This window comes from Barbus barbus (assembly GCF_936440315.1).
Source record: "Barbus barbus genome assembly, chromosome: 25".
Lineage (NCBI taxonomy): Eukaryota > Metazoa > Chordata > Actinopteri > Cypriniformes > Cyprinidae > Barbus > Barbus barbus.
The window spans coordinates 11653639-11680704 of record NC_136753.1 but is presented as its reverse complement, the minus strand read 5'-3'; the positions used below and the strand labels follow the sequence as shown (position 1 = coordinate 11680704).

The 27066-nt window shown below is 42.6% G+C and overlaps 1 protein-coding gene across 4 annotated transcripts in view; it reads right to left on the bottom strand.

Annotated features, from left to right (window-relative positions):
- Positions 1-17731: 17731 nt before the first annotated feature.
- Positions 17732-27066, bottom strand: part of LOC306845119 (endonuclease V-like) — a 79847-nt gene continuing 70512 nt past the window's right edge. For 2 of the 4 annotated variants that reach the window (XM_079377710.1, XM_079377711.1), the window contains one exon: positions 17732-18314. In XM_079377710.1, coding sequence (XP_079233836.1) covers positions 18267-18314 — 48 coding nt within the window. In that variant the 3' untranslated portion in view covers positions 17732-18266. The remainder of the gene's footprint in view (positions 18315-27066) is intronic. The other 2 variants (XR_013781968.1, XR_013781969.1) reach the window with 2 other exon arrangements.

Genomic DNA, 27066 nt, shown 5'->3' with positions numbered 1-27066 from the left:
AACATAAGAATATTCTGTGGCGTACGGCATTAGCATCGAACAACCCCAGAGACCAGCAACTCTTTAGGGAAGTCAGAAATCGATACACACAGGCGGTCAGGAATGCTAAGGTTGGCTTTTTCAAACAGAAATGTGCCACCTGCAATACTAATTCTAGAAAGTTTTGGGATATAGTAAAAACTATGGAGAATAAGAACACCTCCGTACAGTTACCTACAGCACTAAAGATAGATAATATTATCACTACTGACAAATCCTCCATGGTTGAGAACTTTAATAAGCATTTTGCCATGGCCGGTCATGCTTTTCATCTGGCGAACCCGACTCTAATTAACAGTCCCTCACCCTCTGTAGCACTTAGTCAAAATTTTCCACGTTTCTCCTTTGCCCATATCCAGATAGCCAACGTTCTAAGGGAGCTGCAGCATCTTGACCCTTTTAAATCATCAGGATTAGACAATTTGGACCCTTTCTTTCTAAAGTTGTCTGCGGTAATTATTGCTACTCCCATTACCAGTCTTTTTAACCTTTCTCTTAACTCATCAGAACTTCCTAAAGATTGGAAGACTGCTGCAATAATCCCTTTATTCAAAGGAGGGGATAGTTTAGATCCAAATTGCTATAGACCAATCTCTATTCTTCCTTGCATCTCAAAGGTCTTCGAAAGAATTATTAATAAGCAAATTATTCACCATCTCGAATCTCATCATAGTCTTTCCGAAATGCAATCTGGCTTCCGAGCCGGTCATGGGTGCATTTCAGCCACACTTAAAGTTACAAATGACATCATAGTTGCTATTGATCAAAGACATTATTGTGCAGCAGTCTTTATTGATCTGGCCAAGGCCTTTGATTCTGTCAATCATAACATCTTAATTGATAGATTAAGGAACTTGGGATTCTCAGATGATTGCCTTGCTTGGTTTACAAATTATTTTTCTGACAGGTTTCAATGTGTTAAGTCAGAGGGCCTACTCTCTAGTCATCTGGCTGTCTCCATGGGGGTGCCTCAGGGATCAATTCTAGGGCCGACTCTATTTTCTGTATATATTAATGACGTTGCTCTTGCTGCAGGTGATTCTTTGATACACCTCTATGCAGACGACACCATCCTTTATACGGCTGGCCCGTCGTTGGATACTGTGTTAAAAAATCTTCAAGAGAGTTTTAATAATATACAATATTCACTTCGTTCCCTTCAACTGCTTTTAAATTCTACTAAAACTAAATGTATGTTTTTTAATCGATCTCACATTGTACCTACCTGCCCATTAAGCATCACCACACTAGATGGGTCTGTTATAGAACAGGTAGACAATTACAAATACCTAGGGGTTTGGTTAGATTCTTCTCTTTCTTTCCAGACCCACATTAATCAGCTCCAAACTAAAATTAAATCTAGGATTGGCTTTTTATTCCGTAATAAGGCCTCTCTTACCTTCCCAGCAAAACTTGCTCTTGTGAAAATGACCATCCTTCCGATTATTGACTATGGTGATATTATTTACAGAATTGCTTCAAACTCTCTTCTTAGTAAACTAGATGTTGTATATCATTCTGCCATCCGTTTTGTCACCAATGCTCCATATAATACTCACCACTGCAACCTCTATAGTTTAATCGGTTGGCCTTCACTACAGACCCGACGTAAAAAACATTGGTATCATTTTATCTATAAATGTCTACTGTGTAAAGCCCCATCTTATCTAAGATCACTAATCTCGAGAGCTACTCCCTTTATGAACCTTCGTTCAAGTAGGTATATCATTTTGACTGCTACTAAAGCCCGTACCTCCTTTGGCCGCCTTTCTTTTCAGTTCTCCGCTGTTAACGATTGGAATACACTTCAAAAATCTCTGAAGCTTGAATCCATTGTCCCATTATTCACATTTAAATTATTATTAGCAAACACATTGTCAGACCATTGTACATGTAAATATATATATATATATATATATATTTTTTTTTTTTCACCTTTTGTATTACTTGTATAAATTTGTAAATGTTTGATTTGTTTTGTCTTGTAATTACATGTGTAACTTTTGTACCTCGACGCTTTTATCTTGGCCAGGTCGCCATTGTAAATGAGAAAGTGTTCTCAATGTGCTCACCTGGGTAAATAAAGGTTAAAAAAAAAAAAAAAACTCCAACCAGTGCTGTATCACCCGCAGGCACCGTTTCAGCACTTTCACTCCCCAGGGTCACACGTCCCAAGGTCTCTACACACCTCTGCTTGTGCCTGGCACTCAGAATCTTAAGCACAGCACGATACCCACTGAAAGTTGGGTTAAGTTCAACATCGCCCTCAACATGAATGTCATACAGAGTGTCAAGGGAGTTTGTTCCGATTAATATTTGCTGCACTCCTACCAGGTCGGGAACTACCAAGGCTAAGGTGTCAATTTCAGCTTCTACACCCAAAAATTCCTTAGGGAAGGTTAAAGTTAGCTTCACGTACCCTAAATAGGGAACAGACTGCCCGTTGGCCCCTTCTACTTCTAAAAGAGCATTAAACGGCTTAACTGGATTGCCTGTCAGATGGGCTTTGTGGAAAGATGAAGGAATTGTGGTCACTTGGGACCCAGTATCCAACAAACAATTTACGTTCATCCCCTCGATGCACACCTGAGCCGTACATTTTGTACCAATTAAACCTTTTGGCAACCTCCCCTTCATGGTACCTTTTGAATAGCCGTCAAAAGATTTTGGGTCTTGTTTAGGGCACTGAAACTCGCCCCCGTTCTCCACATGCCCTACTGCAGAGACGGCTTGAAGTTTCCCTGCTGCAATTTCACTTGGTTCTGCAAGTCCCATTGGGCCTGCTTCTCCCTCAGCAAACTACGTTTTCTGGCCACTTTGGAGGGGTCTGGATCATTTTCACAGTGGAAAGCAATGTGTCCTTCCTCACCGCAACGAAAACAATACCCGGGACGAGGTCGAGATGCCCCCACTAAATTCATCGGAGACTGCTCAAATTCCTTTGACTCAACTTGTCTGTACCGTGAATTTCCAAAATTTCCACGAGACCCCTCCTCAGCCCTAACAGACACTACTAACTCCGCAATCGAAGAAATCTTCAAGGCGCAAATTTGCAAGCAATCGATTATCCCAACACCCTCTACAAAATTGCTTTAGCAAGCTACGGTCACACTCCGCTTCAGAAATGCCTCCCCTTCGCACTGTCGCACTCAGCATGACTTGCAGCCGATGCAAGTAGCTTGAGGGTTTCTCCCGTTGATTTTGCAACAGGGTCATAAATCGTGCCAACAGTTCATCGCCATCTTCGACTGACCCATATACTGACTCAAGCAGCTCCAAATATACAGTTGGAGATGCTTGAGGTCCAATGTGCTTTATAACATCAGCCGCAGGGGGCAAAAGACTATCCAGGATTTTCCTGATACACGACAAGTTAGAAATGGATGGGTCGTCAAGCAAGAAGTCAACACTCGCCCTCCAAGTATCGTAATCAGGTTCGTTAGGGGGTCTGGGGATTTTCCCCGAGAATGATCGCAGACGCATAGGGACATACTGAGTTGATACAGCATCAGTAGTCCGCACAACATGCTCGACCACCACTCGCTGCACGCTAGGGGGACTTAACACATCCATGGGCAATGCAGCAGACGTAGGTACTGTATGTGCCCCATTGGTTTTGGTCAGGTTTGGCTCCTTGTTCTGTTGAACACTCAAAAAGGACACTTGATCTGAAGATGGAGAAGAAAGTGCCTCCTTGCCTGCTCCCTGTGACTGAGATAATTGGGGAGTTTGAGACTCAACTGCAACAGGACTGTCACAAGGCGTGGGTGACAAATCAATGAGAGAGCTAGCAGCATTAAGCTTCCTCAGCTCCTCTTGAATCACAAGCTGAAAAGGTTTTCCACTAACTCTAGCAATTTCTTGTAATTCTTCCAAATAGTCTCTAGTGACGTCATCACCAGTCGCCTGTGTGTAAACACTGCTCAGAGCACGCACGTTAAAAATGACATCCACATGAGAAGTACTAACGATTCGTAATGGCAACAAGGGTCGCAGTGTCTCCATGGCTGAGCTATTTTGGAACTCTATGATAGCCTCTCTGTGAAATTCAGAGGCTGGGCTATCGATAAACAAGTTTCACTTTATGCTACTGTAACGCTTCAGCCATGACTCAAGATCTTGATCAGATTCAGAGAGTGTTATACCGCTCACTAAAACAGCATTAGGAACGTCTACTTTCTCTCGTCTCAAAATGTCCATAGTTCTCACCAACTGCACTGTATACACTACTCACCCACTGAGGTCACTGTTGTTGTTCGTCACCCCAAATTCTCCTGGCTGGCTCTCGCCAAGTTTTTCTGTAACCCGCTGCACCAAGTACTGCAGACACAATGGGTTCTGAATATGGACCAATTTTCAGAAGTTCAGGTTCGCCTACGGAGAATAGGGAGCTCAACAACAACAATGAATCACTCAGACACAGTAAGATGTTCAACTCTGTTATTTATCAACAGCAAGTGTTTGACTAAGCAATTGAAAAGCACCTAATCAGAGAAATAAGAAAAAAAAAAAAAAAAAAATACAATAGGTGATTTTCTCAAAGAAAATAAAAAAAAAAATAATAATTTCTGTGCAAGTTGTTTCAACAACTTTTTCCCTTTTTTCTTTAGATTAAGGACTTCAAATGAAAACTCAAATGGGCAATTACAATCACCACAAACTTCACATCAGTTAATGAAGTTAACCTTTGGTGTACTCCTTTTAGGTATCACTAATTTCTTTGTTTACTCTGGAGAGAAGAAAAAAAATGAAATGGGGATTTTATCCTTTGTTCAGTCTTCAAAAAAAAAACTGTATCAAAACCTCAGTGTGCTCTTTTTTCTTGAGTGAAAGCTTGATTCCAGAAAACGTTTCAGCTTAAACCTTATTTGATACCCTCTTTGAATTATAAGGAATACATTTCCCTTTCTTGTCTCAATTTTTAAAATAAAATAAAAAAAAATAAAAAATACACTTGGTCAAATTAGAAAGAAAGAAAAAAAAAAAACAATTAGGAAGAAAATTCAAATAAACCCGAATAAACTCTGAATTTTCAAGAGTCTTGTGATTTAGTAGGTTCATTCACAAACTTGTGAATGTAACTGAATTCCGTTAATGACGAGGAAAATGTTTGTCGCTCAGTCTCTCCCATTAGATCCTTCCAAAAGAGAACTGTGAAATGCGCTGTTTGCGCTACTAATTCACTTTCCTACCGTCCAGTTCGGCAACGGCAATGTCAATCTCACTCAGTAGCACTTGTTGAGAACTCCTTGCGGCTCGCCAGTCCTCTCTCCGCGAACACAAGAGTTAGGACAAAATCCAGGAATCCACAGACTCCATTCCATGAAGCATCGATCTCCATACAGCGTTAACTCCGAGCTTGCAACACCCACTCGACAGGGCAACGATGAAACAGAATCAGAAGTAGAAAGAAAAAGAGAAAAAAAACCTGACCTTGAATAACAAGGTCACGAAACAGTCATTAATATCATTTCAGAACAGACGCATATCACAACGTTTAACAGAGTAACAGAATGACGATCTCATTTTTCAAATGAACACGTAAGCATAAATGTATCACATGTGGTCTTGCAACATACATTCCTGATTCATAAATGATCTCAATTACAGCATCCTCTTCCACATTTCACTTATATGAACCTTTACACAGATTAACACATGAAATAACATTATTAACTCACCAAGACCATGGATGAGATTGACCGTTTTGTAGCTCCAACAAACTCGGTCTTTCACTAATAAATGTCTTGAAATCAATTCCCAATCGAAAACATCTTTTGCTTCTGTATGAAACACTTAATTATTTGATAACACACTATATATGTGTTAAACGAGGCCTTCTCTCTGTAATCGCGTAAAACCAAAACCGACTTAACATTCACTTTTTACATCAAACTTTACTTCTGGTCTCAATACTGTGTCTCTGACGCTGTTACGGGGCTGGCGAGACGTGAGACGTACGGATCCATTTGCAAAGCTTTATTATAGTACATGGTCAAGACAGGCAGGGTCAAACAACAGCAGACAGGTATGTAGAGGGCAAGACAGAAGCGTGGTCAAGGAAACAGGCGTAGTCAGCGATCGGCGTACAAAATCCAAACAGGGCAAGGCAGAAAGAATAATCCAGGAACACGGGCAAGAATCAGAACACAGGAAAACCACGAGGAAAACTAGGAACAGAGAACGCTTTGTAGTGCAGACAGGCTAACAATACTCGGCGGTGAGCAAGAGCAAGTCCCAGGCTTAAATAGAGTGATGGTGATTGTGAAATGGTGATCAGGTGTGGGCGAAATAGTGAACAGCTGTGCAAGTCGTCAGTGCAATGGATTGTGGGAAATTGAGTCCAGTGTGCTGTGTAGTGTGAAAAGTCCATGTGGTGAACGGGTGACCTCTGGTGGTGAATGAGTGGAAGTGCAAGCCAGGATTCGTGACATAGCCCCCCCCCAAGGAGCGGCTTCCAGATGCTCCTAAACAATCCAGGAGGGCGGTGGCGCGGAGGCGGAGCAGGGGGAGGGACGGAGGGCCAGGTCCTTGAGGACGTGGGAAGACCGGGGATAGAGGCAGAACCGGCAGAGCAGAAAACCAGGGCGGAGCCAGAGAACAGGTCAGGACCGACAGAGCAGAGGCCCACCAGGGCGGAGCAGACGGCACGGGAGCCCACCAGGGCGGAGCAGGCGAGACCAGAGCCCACCAGGGTGGAGCAGATGACCACCAGACCCAAGCATAAGACCACCACGGCGGGGCAGACAACCACCAGACCCGAGCAGAAGACCACCATGGCAGGGCAGAGGACCACCACAGGGAGGCAGACAGGGCAGGAACCCGTGACGGAGACTGGGATCTGGGCAGAATAAGGACAGACAACACCGAGAGAGCAGGGACAGACAACACTGAGAGAGTCCTTGTTGCAGGGCAGGACGGGACCAGATTCCACCTGGGCGGAGCAGGAGACCCCCAGAGCCAGACAGCTGACCACCACGGCAGAGTAGACGGAGCCGGAGCCCACCAGTGTGGCGTAGACTGGGCATAGTATCTCCACGGTAAAGCGGACTGGTCAGGAAGCCATGGCAGGATCAGGGATCTGGGGAGAACAGAGACAGACACCACAGGGAGAACAGAGACAGACAACACAGAGAGAGTCCCCATGGTCACAGGAGCCGTGACCGGGCAGGTCGAAGGTTCACAGACGGCCTCCATGGCCGTGATTGGCCAGGACGAGGATTCACAGACGGCCTCCTTGGCCGTGACAGGGCAGGGCGTGAGTTCACAGACGGCCTCTTTGGCCGTGACAGGACAGGGCGTGAGTTCACAGACGGCCTCTTTGGCCGTGACAGGACAGGGCGTGAGTTCACAGGCGGCCTCTTTGGCCGTGACAGGACAGGGCGTGAGTTCACAGGCGGCCTCTTTGGGGCGCTCTGGAGGAGCGGGCACTTGAGGGCGCTCTTGCAGCGCGGACACTTGAGGGCGCTCTTGCAGCGCGGACACTTGAGGGCGCTCTTGCAGCGCGGACACTTGAGGCTCGGGAACGGCACTCCTGGCCGTGACAGGGCAGGTCGAGAGCTCGTAGACGGTCTCCATAGCCGTGACTGGGCAGGACAAGGATTCACAGGCGGCCTCCTTAGCCATGACGAGACACGGCGTGAGCTTATAGACGGCCTCTTCAGCCGTGACAGGACAGGGCGTGTGCTCAAAGACGGCCTCCTTAGCCATGACGAGACAGGGCGTGAGCTTATAGATGGCCTCTTCAGCCGTGACAGGACAGGGTGTGAGCTCACAGACGGCCTCTTTAGCCGTGACAGGACAGACAATGAGTTCAGGAATGGCCTCCATGACCGTGACAGGGCAGACCATGAGGTCAGGAACGGCCTCCATGGCCGTGACAGGGCAGACCATGAGGTCAGGAACGGCCTCCGTGGCCGTGACATGAGAACTGGATTCGGGAGTAGGTGCCACCACTTCGGGAGGTTCTGCAGCGGAAGCCGCCACCTCTGGAGCAGACTCGTGAACAGGAGAGACCTCAGGAACAGACTCGTGGACAGGAGAGGCCTCAGGAGCACAGTGTGCAGCCCACACACTCAAAATGGCGACCGCCATAACGGGAAGCACTGAGGTCAGGGGAACAGTCTCTGTAACAGCCAGGGTTGAGGCCCTGGGAATGCCAGCTACTCGCACCGACGTCAGTGGTGGGTCCATCACACTGGATATCACAACTCGAAGGACTGACCTTGATTCTGTGGTAACAGCCTCTGGCTGGGGCACTGAGGCGTGCTGTGACTCTGGCTGGGGCACTGAGACGTGGTGTGCAGACTCTGGCTGGAGCACTGAGACGTGGTGTGCAGACTCTGGCTGGAGCACTGAGACGTGGTGTGCAGACTCTGGCTGGAGCACTGAGACGTGGTGTGCAGACTCTGGCTGGAGCACTGAGACGTGGTGTGCAGACTCTGGCTGGAGCACTGAGACGTGGTGTGCAGACTCTGGCTGGAGCACTGAGACGTGGTGTGCAGACTCTGGCTGGAGCACTGAGACGTGGTGTGCAGACTCTGGCTGGAGCACTGAGACGTGGTGTGCAGACTCTGGCTGGAGCACTGAGACGTGGTGTGCAGACTCTGGCTGGAGCACTGAGACGTGGTGTGCAGACTCTGGCTGGAGCACTGAGACGTGGTGTGCAGACTCTGGCTGGAGCACTGAGACGTGGTGTGCAGACTCTGGCTGGAGCACTGAGACGTGGTGTGCAGACTCTGGCTGGAGCACTGAGACGTGGTGTGCAGACTCTGGCTGGAGCACTGAGACGTGGTGTGCAGACTCTGGCTGGAGCACTGAGACGTGGTGTGCAGACTCTGGCTTGACAGCGACGACGTGACGATCAACTGTGGCTTGGCTTGACTCGTGACGATCAACTGGAGCTTGACTTGATTTTTGCGCAGTTCTCATGGACCAATTGGGTGCGGTGTCTCCCTCCGCGACACCCACAGTAAAAGGAGAACCCACCAACCTCAAGGCATAATCCATGAACTCTGCGAGTGATGAACGCGGACCCTCTCTAAAGAGGCTACCTCTCAGAGGTTTATTAAGGCCATCACCAAACAGATGGATCAAAAAACAGTCCGGCAGATCTGAGTCATTGGCTAGATTTAAAAATTCCTCAATGCACTCCTCCAGCGATCGGATACCCTGCTTAAAACGCAGCAAACGAAAAGCTGTGTCCATACCTTCCTCCTGATCCTCTGGAAAGCTGCTGGATCCTCTTATGGCCGAGTATTCTGTTACGGGGCTGGCGAGACGTGAGACGTACGGATCCATTTGCAAAGCTTTATTATAGTACATGGTCAAGACAGGCAGGGTCAAACAACAGCAGACAGGTATGTAGAGGGCAAGACAGAAGCGTGGTCAAGGAAACAGGCGTAGTCAGCGATCGGCGTACAAAATCCAAACAGGGCAAGGCAGAAAGAATAATCCAGGAACACGGGCAAGAATCAGAACACAGGAAAACCACGAGGAAAACTAGGAACAGAGAACGCTTTGTAGTGCAGACAGGCTAACAATACTCGGCGGTGAGCAAGAGCAAGTCCCAGGCTTAAATAGAGTGATGGTGATTGTGAAATGGTGATCAGGTGTGGGCGAAATAGTGAACAGCTGTGCAAGTCGTCAGTGCAATGGATTGTGGGAAATTGAGTCCAGTGTGCTGTGTAGTGTGAAAAGTCCATGTGGTGAACGGGTGACCTCTGGTGGTGAATGAGTGGAAGTGCAAGCCAGGATTCGTGACAGACGCATATCACTCAGTTTTTTAATCAAATATTTCTACTGGATTAACCAATTCTCACATTTTAATCGGAGAGACCTGAAATGCCTCCGTTCACTTCTGTTCCGACGAAGCAAGAGAGAGAACCGCGTGCGATCTCTCCAGAGAGAAAAAAAAAAAAATTGCACTAACCAACGCTCTCACTTGTGATTGGTCAATTCTTCAATATGCAAAATACTCTGATTGGCTGTTTCAGAGCTCAAGAAAATAACTACTCCCACACAGTTGAGTGTTTGTAACCTGGGTTACAAAAGCATTGCGTCTCTTTGTCTGTTAGGGAGCAACAAGGCGCATTCCTCTTTTTGAGAGAAACGCGAGGTCACGAGTTTCACTTTCGTGGAGATCTGGGAATTGTCTTAGTTCGGACGTCGGCTGTAAAACCGTCTTCCCCTGCATATAACATCATTGAATTACTGCGTTAATGGAAAGAAATTCAGGGAGTATGAGTTCTGGGGTTTTTCCAAATGACAAGGTCTTTTGCCCTGTTCGACTTTATTTATGGTAAACCGATCACGAACATTGACCGTGCTCTTCTTTAACGACATCCAGATGTTCCTCTCCAATATGTTCCTCTCCAATTTTTATGGTCTCAGGAGATAAGGAGGTTCAGGGCAGGAGATCGGCCAGGAGGGAAGCTTTGATTCCCGCTCAAGAATGTGTTGTCCGAAATTATGTGTGTGTGTGTTCTGGTTTCGACCAGATCCTACAATGGTATTATTAGTTTTGTTTTATGTATTAGTATTATGTTTTTTTTTTTTTGGCAGACTGATTACAAATGGTATAACCAGAGTTTTACTACAAATACCATGGTGAACTATAGTAACCATGTTAATTTTTGTTGTGTTGTTGTCTGCCTCAGCTCCCTCTAAACCTGTTATAAAACAATGTGGATATTTGTCTGCTAAATTCCTACTCTTTACAATAGTAATTATGATCTTTTGGTAATTTTGCAGTAATTAATTGACTGCTATTGCTAACATTTGCTTGCAGTCTAATGTTTAACTAAGTAAACAAATACAAAACTACAATGTAACAAAACTACAATAGTCCATTTACAGATGTAAATAAAAAGTGTCAGCACTTGAAGTCCTGAACAGGACAGTTGTGCCTCTGCTCCACCTGGTCGCTTCCACTCCATTCTCGAGTCTCGCATTCTTCTGGCGGACGTGCGGATCCCTCTAGGCGAGGCGAATCACGATGCCACTCAAGACTAACCAATTCATGATTTATTATTTTAATTTGTCCCGATTTAATTCTCCCCTGATGGCCAGTCCGCCCCTGGCCCCTGCTCTGCAGAGGCTGTTTCCCAATTCCAAGAATGCAGAGAACGGACTTGTGTTCTCGTGGAGACCAGTCTTGCAAGGCTTCCTTGGAAGAACGAACTCGAAAGACGCGAGGACACAGAACGCACCCTTATGATATGTACTGCGTTCTTGCTTAACTGACCGCATAGTCTCAGCATAAGCAGCGGCCAATCAACAATAAATAACATAACATTACAAACAAATGTCATAACTTATAAAAACATTTTATACTATTATAGATATTATTTTCATATAATTGGATATCGTTTTATTTTACAGCATTATATGTTTAACTATAACTATGTTAAGATTAATTTTAATATGTCAATAAAAATACTGTAGACTTTCTCCGGGTCTTACCACTTTATATTATTAAAATTTAGCAAAACAAAACGATAAATGTTTACTTTCAAGAGCCGTCAAGTATTTGCGAGAGCGAGTTTAAAGCTCTAACGGCTCGATTCTCTCAAGTCTGCACTCGATGCATCCTCGATTTCAAGAACACATCCGGGCACTTTTATGCGTCCTCTGTACTTGTGTTTTTGAGAATTGGAACTGAACTTAGAACGAGAATACAAAGACGCAAGATCGCTGAAGAACGCATATTGAGAAACAGCCAGAATTTAGCTCCAACCAGCTCCAAATCACACCTGCTTGGGAGTTTCTGGTAATTCTGAAGAGCTTGATTAGCTGGATCAGGTGTGTTTGATTAGGGTTGGAGCTAAACTGTGCAGAGCTGTGGCCCTCCAGGAATTGAGTTTGAGAACACTTGTCCAGACTATGATCCCATGACGAAAATAACTTTAAATCCATATTCAAACTGGACCATGATGTGGTGACCTCACCAATAAAGAGTCCTAAAATGCATGTCATCTTCCCACTCATTAAACTATGACAGGTCCTTTACTGCAAAAAGATGGTCACTGCGACACTCTAAAGTGATGAAACTATGGCGCAATGTGCTTTTTTAAAACCATTTTCATAGATTTCATGTTATTGTTGGCTCAGAAAATATGTAAATGTGCATGCCCAGTAGCAACTGTATCCCTTCTAGCCTTAAACACAAATCAGACAGGAGTATATTAACTTTGGTGGACTTAAACTTGAAAAATGGTGTGTTTCGCTGTTAATAAGGGAATAAAACACTTTCCGATGTTTATGTTGATTTCCTGCTTTACGTACTTATGAAAAGATGATCGGTTCACGTGTTTGAACTGAGGCAATACAGTGATCTGTCATGACACATTAAAAAGCCACAAAACAGTATTTATTGTTTGAATTTCCTTAAAAATGACAAAATTTGAAAGCTGAGAGTCCTGAGACCTTGTTTCATACCAGAAGTAACCTGCTCTGTGTTGTCTGTCGGCACGTTGTCAGTTTCTTCTTTGCTCTGCGATGTATTTTTCACTGCATGAGAGCGGCATTATTTGTCCGGGATGGCAACAGTAACTAAGAAAGGCGGGTCTTTTGACGGTCAGTTGAGTGACTAAAGAACCGTCAGTCGATGTTAGTATTCTCCTAGTTGCATTACAGGGCTGCCTACACAAAAACCTGCATGGGCCCAAAGGTACAAAAGTTGCTCTGGGCCCAAATGGGCTGGCCCACACTGGGCCATCATGGCATTAATGTGGGCAGTCTGCTAGTGTGTCCTGCTCACAGAGAGCCTGCGGTGAGCCCAAAGCTGTGGGACATATACACATACTTACATACATATATATATATAGATATACATATACATATATATACACACACACACACACACATATATATATTATATATATTAGTGCTGTCAATCGATTAAAAAAATTAACTAATTAATCACACATTTTTCTAAAATTAATCACGCTTAACCCCACCTAACATTCAAGTTTTTAAATAAACAATCTTCAAATGTACAATGTACAAACAACATAAAGACAGTATATTTTTAATATTTCTTTAATGGTATCTTTTTTATGATTGAAGGCCAGCATCACTGATATCAATACTACTGATGTCTCTATAAAAAAAAATGTTTGCCCCCTGAATATTTAACCATTGACTGTAGCCATTCAGCATTACAGTATAATTGAGAGCTATCAATTTTAACATTTATTAGACTTAACGTCTAATTTAAGTGAACTTAAAACAATCTTCACATGAACCCATTATAATAAATGACATATTTAACTAGCTGTGCCCTTCAGCAGAAATATACAGAAAATGAATAGTTACCAAACACTAAATTCTAAATTAAATATAGATGAACCCCTTAAAACTATAAAAGTTATTGATTTGCTCTTTTTTCGTTTGTTCTTGGATTAATAGACATCATAGCAGCTGGTTATTAATTTATTTGCCTGCTATTGCTTTAAAAGCTGCTGCTGCTGAAGGTGATGGGGATCTGACATGCATCTTATTTTCTCACAAATCTCTTTACATTTTCTGACTCACTTCAGGTCTGAAAGTCTCAACTAATGAGCGGATGAGTTGAATTGGGTATTTTAGATGAGGGAGACAGTGCTGGGGTACCTCAGGACAGTTTTTAAAACCATTTCAGAGACATGTACTTAAATGTGACGCATATATAACATATAGGCTATTGCATGCATGCACACAGTTTAAGGCAGCTTTAATCGCCCTTTTGGTAACTTCATGCCTTAACTGACGGCATAACTACGACATTGCAAGCACGTAGTTTCTTTCGCTGTATGATATGAAATGATATAGGCTACGAGCACAGTATCTTTTACGCGCTTGTTTGACTCGCGTCTGGCGTGGAGGCGACTTATAGAGCACGTGTCTGAAACTTCTCCCATTTGATGTGGTCATAAAGACATTCTGCATCTAAATAAACGCAATCCTTTGCAAGAAAAAAAGAGACAGAGGCAGCAGTTGCGAATGGGGTGGCCAACCCTAGCCCCACCCCTGCGTTAATTGCATTAAATATTTTTAACGCGTTAATCTGAAAATAATTAATAGCATGCGTTAACGCGCTAATTTTGACACCACTAATATATATATATATATATATATGTGTATATATACAGTCAGGTCCATAAATATTGGGACATCGACACAATTCTAACATTTTTGGCTCTATACACCACCACAATGGATTTCAAATGAAACGAACAAGATGTGCTTTAACTGCAGACTGTCAGCTTTAATTTGAGGGTATTTACATGCAAATCAGGTGAACGGTGTAGGAATTACAACTGTTTGCATATGTGCCTCCCACTTGTTAAGGGACCAAAAGTAATGGGACAATTGGCTTCTCAGCTGTTCCATGGCCAGGTGTGTGTTATTCCCTCATTATCCCAATTACAATGAGCAGATAAAAGGTCCAGAGTTCATTTCAAGTGTGCTATTTGCATTTGGAATCTGTTGCTGTCAACTGTCAAGATGAGATCCAAAGAGCTGTCACTATCAGTGAAGCAAGCCATCATTAGGCTGAAAAAACAAAACAAACCCATCAGAGAGATAGCAAAAACATTAGGCGTGGCCAAAACAACTGTTTGGAACATTCTTAAAAAGAAGGAACGCACCGGTGAGCGCATGGTGGTGGTAGTGTCATGGCGTGGGCATGTATGGCTGCCAGTGGAACTGGTTCTCTTGTATTTATTGATGATGTGACTGCTGACAAAAGCAGCAGGATGAATTCTGAAGTGTTTCGGGCAATATTATCTGCTCATATTCAGCCAAATGCTTCAGAACTCACTGGATGGCGCTTCACATTGCAGATGGACAATGACCCAAAGCATACTGCAAAAGCAACCAAAGAGTTTTTGAAGGGAAAGAAGTGGACTGTTATGCAATGGCCAAGTCAATCACCTGACCTGAATCCGATTGAGCATGCATTTCACTTGCTGAAGACAAAACTGAAGGGAAAATGCCCCAAGAACAAGCAGGAACTGAAGACGGTTGCAGTAGAGGCCTGGCAGAGCATCACCAGGGATGAAACCCAGCGTCTGGGGATGTCTATGTGTTCCAGACTTCAGGCTGTAATTGACTGCAAAGGATTTACAACCAAGTATTAAAAAGTGAAAGTTTGATTTATGATTATTATTCTGTCCCATTACTTTTGGTCCCTTAACAAGTGGGAGGCACATATGCAAACTGTTGTAATTCCTACACCGTTCACCTGATTTGGATGTAAATACCCTCAAATTAAAGCTGACAGTCTGCAGTTAAAGCACATTGGCCTAATGGTTAGAGAGTCGGACTCGTAATCGAAAGGTTGCGGGTTCGAGTCCCCGGCCGGCAGGGATTGTAGGTGGGGGGAGTGAATGTACAGCGCTCTCTCCACCATCAATACCACGACTGAGGTGCCCTTGAGCAAGGCACCGAACCCCCAATTGCTCCCCGGGCGCCGCAGCATGGCTGCCCACTGCTCCGGGTGTGTGTTCACGGTGTGTGTGTGTGTGTGCATTTGTTCACTACTCACTGCTGTGTGTGTGCACTTGGATGGGTTAAACGCAGAGCACCAATTTCGAGTATGGGTCACCATACTTGACAATACGTCACAACTTTTTTTACTTTTTTTTATAGAGCCAAAAATGTTAGAATTGTGTCGATGTCCCAATATTCATGGACCTGACTGTATATATACGGTATATATATATATATATATATATACACACACACACACCGGCCACTTTATTAGGTACACCTGTTCAATTGCTTGGTAACACAAATTGCTCAACTCAATGCATTTCGGCATCTAGATGTAGTGATGACGACTTGCTGAAGTTCAAACTGAGCATCAGAATGGGGAAGAAAGGGGATTTAAGTAACTTTGAACGTGGAATGGTTGTTGGTGCCAGACGGGCTGGTCTGAGTATTTAAAAAACTGCTGATCTACTGGGATTTTCATGCACAACCATCTCTAGGGTTTACAGAGAATGGTCCGAAAAAGAGAAAATATCCAATGAGCGGCAGTTGTGTGGACGAAAATGCCTTGTTGATGTCAGAGGAGAATGGGCAGACTGGTTAGAGATGATAGAAAGGCAACAGTAACTCAAATAACCACTCGTAACTCAATACCATCTCTGAACGCACAACACCTCGAACCCTGAAGCAGATGGGCTACAGCAGCAGAAGACCACACTGGGTGCCGCTCCTGTCAGCTAAGGACTGGAAACAGAGGCTACAATTCGCACAGGCTCACCAAAAATTGGACAATAGAAGACTGGAAAAACGTTGCCTGGTCTGATGAGTCTCGATTTCTGCTGCAACATTCAGATGGTAGGGTCAGAATTTGGCGTAAAGAACATGAAAGCATGGATCCATCCTGCCTTGTCTCAACGGTTCAGGCTGGTGGTGGTGGTGTAATGGTGTGGGGGATATTTTCTTTGCACACTTTGAGCCCCTTAGTACCAACTGAGCATCGTTTAAACGCTACAACCTACCCGAGTATTGTTGCTGACCATGTCCATCCCTTTATGACTACAGTGTACCCATCTTCTGATGGCTACTTCCAGCAGGATAATGCACCATGTCACGATGCTCAAATCATCTCAGACTGGTTTCTTGAACATGACAATGAGTTCACTTTACTCAAATGGCTTCCATAGTCACCAGATCTCAATCCAATAGAGCACTTTTGGGATGTGGTGGAACGGGAGATTCGCATCATGGATGTGCAGCTGACAAATCTGCAGCAACTGCATGCAATATGGACCAAAATCTCTGATAAATGTTTTAAACATTTAAACCTTTAAAATAGAGTTTAGGAAGATGTATGTAACCACAGTCGTTAGCTTTGGTTAACTATTGAAGCCTTTTCTCTCGTCCAAAGGCTCAAATCGACCGCAAACTTCGATGAACACTGCTGGCAGCAGTGACGTCTGTGTCCGTACCATTCTTATCAATGACAGAGTAGTCTCGTATCTCCCTGCTCCCAAGTCATAAATCTTGTCTCTCCGATTAAATATGATTTTGGGGAAATGTTGTGTTAATGTTGGTACACAACAGTATATGATAGAAATATAAGGTATAATACCAACTTTAACGATACAATGTTTAATAACTCAAAAAATATGCAATTTTTTAAATTTCCTGAAAAATAATGGTTTTGGAGATGCGAGGATTCCGCCCGAAAGCGACGAAATACAAAATCTAAGTGTTTTCATAAACCTTTATGGCCCATATTATGAAATCACTTTGGTGATGCAATAGGTGGGAGGGCAAGATAGGGTGTTGTTTGTTTGAGAATGAGGATCGATGCAAATATCCTCCTCCTTTTTGTTTCCGCCTATGTAAAATCTCATGTCTTGTACCAGTGTCATGTATCCAGACAAACATTGTTACATCTCCATCGTGCCCTTAAATACTGTTAAAAGTGCAATGCTTGGCAAGCAGAAATATAAGTTTTGTAATAAAATTCCTTTCCAGATCATTTTAAAAATCATCAAGTTCAAACCTGAAAAATATGCAGCCTAATTCCAAGAGTTAAAATAAAACTGATTTATGGAACTGATGTGGTTCATGAGATTAAACCTCTGTTGAGGGCAACCAAGATATCAAAAATAACAGACACTTTCAATATAAACAACATATTTAGGTATAAGTACAGGGATGGGAGGAGAAAAAAAAGCTCAAAACTTTTCAACTAAAGATATTTCTATATTTATTTATTTACAATTGACATTTACAATGTAAATAGTTTATATGCAAATTGAAACTAAATGCAGCAGTGTGCAGAATAAGCCATAAAACAAATTAAAATGGGAAAGAATTGAAGAAATAAATTCAGTAAAATTGAGAAGAATCCCAGTGATTACAAATATCAAGGGGAAAAGTGTATTAGCAATGCAAAACTTCTGAAACATTTTTTTTATTATTCCCTCAATTCTTTATTCTCAGAATGTACCCAAAATACACTTGATCTGCTTGGGAAAGTGTGTTGTTCTTACAATCTCTTATTTACATCAGATCCTGGTGACAGTAGAACATGAAGCTGAATAACATTCTTTTGTTTTCAGACACTATAGTTCCAGGAAAAAAGAAAAGTCTGTGTATACTACAAATCCACTATGGTAAATTCTTGGATTCAAGAATAACTGTTTAAATGAGAAATTACCAGTGTTTATACATGTAAGCATCACAGCATTCTCTCCTGTCACTCCATCTGTTCATCTAGGTTATGTCAGGACACGGCAACGCAGGTACTCTCTTGAACGGATGTCCGCCTGTACAAAGATAGAGAGAGACTGAATCATAGGCAGGCCCACATGGAATCTACAGTATGCCTGCGCAATGCAGCAGAGTGTCTATAGGTCGACTAAACATTTACCAGCTAATATGCTGGTAACAATAATATTATTCTGCATTTATTTAAATATGCCTTTTAGAATGTTCTAATTTCCCCCCAGTAATATTACAGATTGTTTTTACTATACACCCAGTCAATTTTAACATCCTTCATTGTTGGACAATGTTCACAGGGTGATTATTGTTGTTATAGTAACATACATACAGTTATATGAACAGGGTTCTTGCACCATTTTAAAAGTAAAATTTAATGCTTTTTAAGACCTTTTTAAGACCTCAACAAATATAATTTAAGACCCAAAAATATCATAATTTCTTTGGAATACTCAATTTATTGCCTCCTACAATGGAAATCAAAACTTAAAGTTTTCCATTTGTTATCAATTATGTGCAAGGTGTAAACTCTGCAAAAATACTCTTTCATGAGACCTTTTTTTCCAAATTAGGAGAGAGTATAATAACTAACAATAACCCTTCCAACACTGTTTGGCCAATATACATGTAAACAAAGCTCACAGTTGGCATTTTCATTTTTTATTTTTTTTTGTTCCTTTGTGATGCAGAACAGAGCCAACATAACATACATAAGTTGGATTACACTAAACAACACAATGCATTGCATGAAGGAACCATATAGAATGATGAAAATAACAACACTTAAAGCGGACTCCATCATGGCTGAGTGGGAGACAGAATAATAATACTTCCAACACTTAAAGCAGTCTCCATCATAAATAAGCTCAATAATGAAAGTCCTCAAAACAGCCTTTCCCAAGCCAAAAAGTTTAATGACTTTGCAAGCTGCGAATCGGGGAACATGGCATGTCATCGTTAGATTTAAATGAATTGTGCCTCGTCACAGTATGGAGAACCCACAGTACCTCTGCCTTTTGGGTGTCTGGCGGTGAAATGAAACTTGTTATAGCCGACTGAGAGGTGGCGTCTGAACTTGTAACGTCGTTAGGTCGTGCTGCAAACAATGCAGGGATTAACCTGGCCCCGCTATGGCTAGCTGCTGCAACGTACCGCTGATGCTTTCCTCCTTTCATATGCGACTCGACGGCTTTGAGCCCCATGGTCCCTAATGAAAAGGTCTTTTTGCATAATTTACACATTGCCTCATTGTTGTTTTCAGCTGGTGCCAACCACCTCCTAAATGCATCCTCTTCCATCCACTTGTCGTTAAATTTGCACTTCCCCATCTTCTTTGCATTTTGAACCTCACCTCGACAACCGCGTAATGGCGACACGCAGCCTGATGTCAGCGTCTGTAGCCGACGTACCGTAAACAGCTATTAAATCGCGGAGACTCTCATTTCACACCATACTAAAATTAATCAACTATTAGATGTTTTACGGTGGGCCACTGTGCTTTCCCATCGACATTAAACACACCGGCAAAAAAATGTATACCTACAGCAACTTTACGGTAAATTTAAGACAATTTAAGACCTTAATTACCCGGATTTTAATTTAAGACATTTTAAGACTTTTTAAGGACCCGCGGGAACCCTGATGAACTAGCCTTTCAGAAGGTAAAGTTACCTTTTTTTTTCAGGTTTTTCTCAAACAATAGTAAATGCTAGCAAACACTAGTAAGGGACCATGTATGTGCATGTGTGTGTTCAGTAATATTACAGAATACGTGTGTATTACGGGAAATGCTTCATCCCCATTGAACTGATCCACCACAGGCAAGCTTTCATTCTGCCAGTATATGACTAACAATCCCAGTGTGAAATTAAAATAAAGTTCCGCCCTTCAAATTAATCCCTTTAACTCTCTGGGATCTGAGGAGGTTTTGGGGTCCTGGAGAAGTTTTGACATGCCCTGATGTTTTTTTTCAGTATCTTAAAAATATGTTAATGTTGGGTTTAATAATATGGCTTCCTGTAGTGTTTTTAGGACATATTCCATTAGGATTTAGTGGTTTTACCTATCCCCCAATAGAAAGTGAGAAATAACTTCTGGTTCCTGTCTGTCGTGTTGCTGAGTGGTTTGTAGAGGTCCGTGGTCCGTGTAGCTTTGTTTTTCTGTTGGATTATATTACTGTCACTCTATATTACTATCACTCTCTGTTGTTTAAACTGCTAAAATATAACTCAATTATCACCATATGTCTGATATTATCTATCAAACCATTATTATCATTATTAATTTAGTCTGTTAGCTTGTCATTCGCCCCTACCATATCTTTTTTCTCCTGCTCCGTTTCTTTTCTCTCACTCATTTTTCACGACTTCATCAAACAACTGTGGTAACTAGTGTTGTTTTTGGCGGCCTGTTTTAATTTTAGTTTCAGTTTTAGTCTAGTCTTTGTGTGAAGCTGTCATTTTAGTTTTAGTCACGTTTATACTCTTTTTAGTCAAGTCAAGTTTCAGTCAACTAAAAGTCTGAGCATTTTAGTCTTATTTTAGTCAGAATTATCCATGACTATTTTTGTCTCGTTTTAGTCAACGAAAACTGATGACATTTTCGTCTAGTTTTAGTCAACGAAATCTCATTAATACAGTTGACAACTTCTCCTAAGTGCAATTCTGAGTGTGCTACAAACAGGTGAGTGGGCTATACAAACCACCTGTAGTAACGCACTCATAAGGGGATATGGCAGGGTGTCGAGGTTCACCATATTACCAGACTCTGGCCTGTCACCTAGGAGGGACTTCGTTCATCAACCCCTAATTTTTCAAGGGAGGCAACTGAGATAGCCAATCTATCTGTCTTCCAGAAGCGGAGTCTCAAAAAAACTGACGAGTGTAAGGGAATTGCAAGGAACTAGCACACCTCCACTGTACCCTAGATGGAGACTTCCCATAGGATCTCATTCTCCAGATGAATGCTGGTAGGCATAAACCCCCACATCCCGTCAGACAGGAATCATTTGTTATGGTATCACTAAGGATCAGGGTTGGGGAGTAACCGATTACATGTAATGGCGTTACATAATCAGGATACAAAAATCTAGTAACTGTAATCCATTACAGTTACATCAAAAAATGAAGTATTCAGATTACAGTTACATTTTGTAAAAAGTGGGAATGCTATCAGGATTATATTTGTTTCATTTAAAATTAAATAAATTAGTATTTTGACATAACACTATATATTTAGCATTGCTTTATCATATAGTACTTTGTGGTTCTGTTGACACATGCTGACTCACTTGAGCCACCTGCTGGTGCATGGGCAAATAACACCCATCAACAATTATTCTCCTCAAACGCGGGAGACGCTGCTACAGTTAATTAATTACGATGCTTCCTGCTGGGAAAAACATTTTCATGTCTGGAAATTTCAGTTATTTTGTCTTCAAAAAGGATAAAGCAAATAACATAGTTGTAAAGCGTAAGCTATGCATGAAGACTCTTGCTTTGCCAAAGACTACTCAACCAACCTGAACATTTGCAGGTACCCTACAACTAGCATGGATATCATCATGTTACATAAAATTTTGTGTTTGTTAGTGATTTAAAATTCTATGGTGTGCATGACTGCAGTTGTGTGTAAGTTTTCAAGTGGAAAATGAGCTGGAAAATGTAGAAATTAACACGAGTCCCCACACCCCGGAACAGTCAATGAAATAAATAAAGATCATAGCATTTCACATACATTTCAACATGTAGGCTTATTTTAAAATAGACTAATATGTATGTGGTGTAATTTTTTTTATGTTGTGTATAAACTGTATTTATTTTGCATGTTAAAGAAATAAAATACTAGTGCATGTTAAAGAAATAAAAAAAAATAATAAAAAATAAAACTTTAATACTAAACTGTATAGCCACTAGATGTCTGCATAGCCTTTTATATACAGTATATATATATATATATATATATATATATATATATATATATATATATATATATGGGATGTAATATGTAGATGGTGAAACAAGACAATTTTTATTAGTTTCAAATAGTTTTTACTATAGTTTGTATTAGTTTTCATTTTAAAGTCATAGTTAAATAAAAGTACTTAGATATGGCTTTTTTGACTTTATTAACATATGTAATTTAAAGTAATCCAAAAGTAATCATATTACATTACTTTTATATTGTGGTACTTGGATTATATTACTGAATACTTTTTTTAATGAAGTAATTTGTAACTGTAACGGAATACATTTTAAAAGTAATCCTCCCAGCCCTGCTAAGGATACATATCTAGAGTGGAAACCAAGGTGAGAACTAGGATCTGACCAACTTAGAAAAAGGGTACAATGCTGGCCACATGTGACCCTTACCAATATGGACTTTAGAAAGTGCACAGGATGCTCAGCGAATGCACTTACCATAAACATGGATTTTAGAAAGAAAGCATTTAATGCCATTATAGAGGCAATGAAGAGGTCTAGCGACCTGGTAAGATTGTGTCATGGAGCTCTGAGGAGTGGAGAAATCAACTCTTTGAGTAAGAGTAGGCCTCACATACTCGACCATGTGCATAACAAGACTCCTGAGAGTAACGTGCTTAAGGTGACCCATGAAATGAATGATGGGAGCTCCGTGACCGTGTAATGAGGGGAACAATACCAGGCACAAACTGGCACAAGCAGGAGGCAAGAGACCCAAACTCAACAAGGTCAGCCCGGCCTTGAATAACCGTTTCAAGGAAGACACAGTACAGCCTCGGCACTCAGGGAGGGCCAAGAGCATACAGGAAGTAGGGCAAAACCTAAGAACTGCTTCTGCCCTCTGACAGGTGTGTGCCAACTATGCAGAAAGGACCCGGGCCTGTAAGGCCACGGACGTCCAGATTATAGAACATGGCAAAGGTGGATGGCGATGCACAGCCAGCCGCCTCACAGATTTGTGCAATGGACACACTGCTAGACCATGCCCAGGATGAGGCTACGCCTCTATTGGAGTGGGCTCTTACTTCCATGGGGCATTGCAGGCCCAAGGAGGAGTACGCTAGCGCAACTGCGTCTACTATCTATCTGAACAGTCTCTTCTTCGTAACTGGAAGCCCTTTGGTGCAGCCACCGAAGCATACATTTACATTTACATTTAGTCCGAAGCAATTTACAAAGTAGAAGCAATCAGACCAACGAGAGAGCAATATACAAGTGCTGTGACAAGTCTCAGTTAGTCTAGCACAGTGCACCTAGCAAGATGTATTTTTTAAAAATAAATTAGACCAAAAATAATAGAATAGAATAAAATAGAATAGGTACGTTCTAGTTAATTAATTAATTGATCAGGTGATGGCGAAAAATTTGTGTCTTTAGATGTTTTTTGAAAATGGCTAAAGACTCAGCTGCTCAGATTGAGATAGGCAGGTCGTTCCACCAGCTGGGAACAGTCCATGAAAAGGTCAGTGAGCGTGATTTTGTGCCTCTTTGGGATGGCATCATGATGTGTCGTTCACTTGCAGAACGCCATCTTCTGGATGGCGCCTAGGTCTGAACTAGCGAGTTTAGGTATATTTTTTGCAGCACCAGTGGTTGTCTTTGCAGGCAAGCATCAGTACTTTGAATTTTATGCGAGTGGCTATTGGCAGCCAGTGCAAGCTGAAGAAGAGAGGAGTGAAATGAGCTTTCTTCGGCTCATCGAAGACCACTCTGGCTGCTGCATTCTGGATCAGTTGCAGAGGCTTGATAGTACATGCAGGAAGGCCAGCAAAGAGAGCATTACAATAGTCCAATCTGGAGAGAACAAGAGCTTAGACAAGGAGTTGTGTGGTCTGCTCTGATACGAAGGGTATAATCTTCTTAATGTATTGTATAAGGCAAATCTGCAAGACGTTGTAGTAATATGGTCTGTGGAGCTTAACTGATCATTAATCACAACTCCAAGGTTCCTGGCTGTCCTGGAAGGAGTAATGGTTGACAAATCTAGCTGTATAGAGAGGTTTGATGAAGTGCTGGGTTGGCTGGGTTGGTAGAGTTGAGTGTCATCAGCATAGCAATGATAGGAAAAGCCATGCTTCTGAATGACAGATCCTAAAGATGACATGTAGATGGAGAAGAGAAGTGGTGCAAGCACTGAGCCTTGAGGAACCCCAGTAGCAAGAAGTTGTGACTTAGAAACTTCACCCCTCCAAGACACCCTGAAGGACCTACCTGAGAGGTAAGACTTAAACCACAGGAGTGCGGTTCCTGAGATGCCCATCTTCATGAGGGTGGACAGGAGGATCTGGTGGTTAACTGTGTCAAAAGCAGCAGACAGATCAAGCAAGATGAGTTCTGAGGATTTGGAAGCTGCTCTTGCCAGTCTCAGGGCTTCAGTAACCGAGAGCAGTGCAGTCTCAGTTGAGTGGCCGCTTTTGAAGCCAGATTGGTTGTTGTCCAGGAGGTTCTTCTGTGCAAGAAACATAGAGAATTGGTTGAACACAACTTGCTCAAGTGTCTTTGGAAGTCTTTGGAACCATCCTAAATTTGATCTTACTATCATATCTCGAATATGCGTACGTTCCCAGACAGCAACATAGTTTTGGCCCAGATCAGGCCCACATCTGGCCTATGTGAAATCCATGCGGGCCAGATGTGGGCCGGATCTGAGCCGACACTGCTTGCTGTCTGGGTTTGATTCATAGATGTGAAATCTATGAATCGCAAATGATCTTGAACTTGCACACAATTTAATGGTTTCAGCTCTCTGTCTTGTAAATGACTCCTAATTAATGTCATTACCAATTAAAATACCACCAATCATCATAATTTAGAACAGCGATTTGCAAGAACAGCTTACATTAAAAAAAAACCTGCAGTAATCCGACAATAAAAAGTGCGTACGTCTGCTCAGACCCTGACGTGACGCTAAGCACTTTTCCACGTCAAAGACCATCCGATTTGATCGCTGGCGTGGATTTAAGCGTACGCACACTTTAAGATCAAATCTGAGCGTATGCACGCTTTATAACCCAGACAACAAGCAGTGTCGGCTCAGATCCGGCCCACATCTGGCCCGCATGGATTTCACATGGGCCAGACGTGGGCTGGATCTCGGCCAAAACTATGTTGCTGTCTGGGAAATGAGGCCCCAGATGTGCTAAAACATTAGCCACGTTTAAATCTAGACTCAAAACTCATCTGTTTGGCTGTGCCTTTATTGAATGAGAACTGTGCTATGTCCGAACTGACTGCACTGTACTTTATGTATAATCATTTTCTATTTTTAACTCTTTAATTTCATTTTAAATCAATTTTTAAATCATTTTAAAAAAAATTAAATGTTTTTAAAAGTATCTTTAATTATTATTTTATTTCCTTTTATGTAAAGCACTTTGAATAACCATTGTGCATGAAATGTGCTATATAAACTTAAATGTGCTAAATAAACTTGCCTTGCCTTACTGCTAGCAAATCGAGGCAGCTGATGTGAGAATGCAGTTGGGGGCCTGTCCAAACCCCTGACACTGCCTGTCCATTTTATATGGCCCCCCTGCCAGTGGCATCCATGTGTACTACAGCATGCCTGGACACCTGCTCTAAGGGCACTTCTGAGCAAAGAAAAGCAGGGTCTGACCAAGATTTGAAGGTTTGGCGGCAGGCCGGTGTGATTTGCACGCAGTGAGTGCCATGTTGCCACCCTCATCTTGGGATTCAGCCGTGGAGCCAGTGCTGAAGCAGCCTCATATGAAGCAGCCCAAGCATTGTGGCTGCAGCTGCTATATGCCCCAGGAGCCTCTGAAACAATTTCAGTGGGATTGCTGTCCTCCCTTGGAATGAATTCAAGTAGTTCAACACCGACTGAGCATGTTCCTCTGTGAGGCGTGCTGTCTGTTTGACTAAATCCAGCTCCATCCCGAGAAAAGAGATCCTCTGCTCAGGGGCGAGTTTGCTCTTTTCCTAGGTGACCCAAAGACCCAACTAGCTGAGATGACTGAGCACCAGATCCCTGTGTTCGCACAACTGATTCCGTGACTGTGCCAGTATGAGCCAGTCACCGAGATAGTTGAGAATGCAAACGACATGATCTCTCATGGGATCCAGGGCCACCACCATGACTTTCGTGAAGACGCGGGGAGGCAGGGACAGCCTGAAGGGTAGGACCTTGTACTGATATGCTTGACCCTCGAACGCAAAGCACAGGAATGGCCTGTGTCGACTGAGAATTGAGACATTGAAGAATGCGTCCTTCAGGTCGAATGCTGCAGACCAATCTCAGGGATGGATGCATTCGAAAATGCGTTCCTGAATCAACATTTTGAATGGTAGCTTCTAAAGGGCTCGGTTCAAATCTCGCAGGTCCAAGATTGGCCATAAACCACCACCTTTCTTGTGTACAATGAAGTCAAGTTCAAGTTTATTTGTATAGCGCTTTTTACGATACAAATCGTTGCAAAGCAGCTCTACAGGAAATTAAGTTTCCACAATATATTTATATACTGCAGAACCTTAATATATTTAACTTATGGCAAAATTTGGTAATTATGTATGTTGTCTGAAGTAGGGGCTGTAAAACTGGAGGGACCGGCTCTATCTTTCAGCAGTAGGACTGCGATCTCTGCGCTCAAGACATGAGCATCACCTGCCTTCACTGACGTGACCTGGAACTTGGGGGGATGCCGGGAGAACTGAATCGCATAGCCAAGTCATGACCTGGAAAGCTCGTCATGCACCTCCAGGAAGAATGCCACTGGGGTGGGGTGCTGAGAACCAGTGCGAGCGGCCCCAAGAAACCAGTCGTCCAGCCTCAAGGGCTCAAGGGATCTAGGCAGAGGCA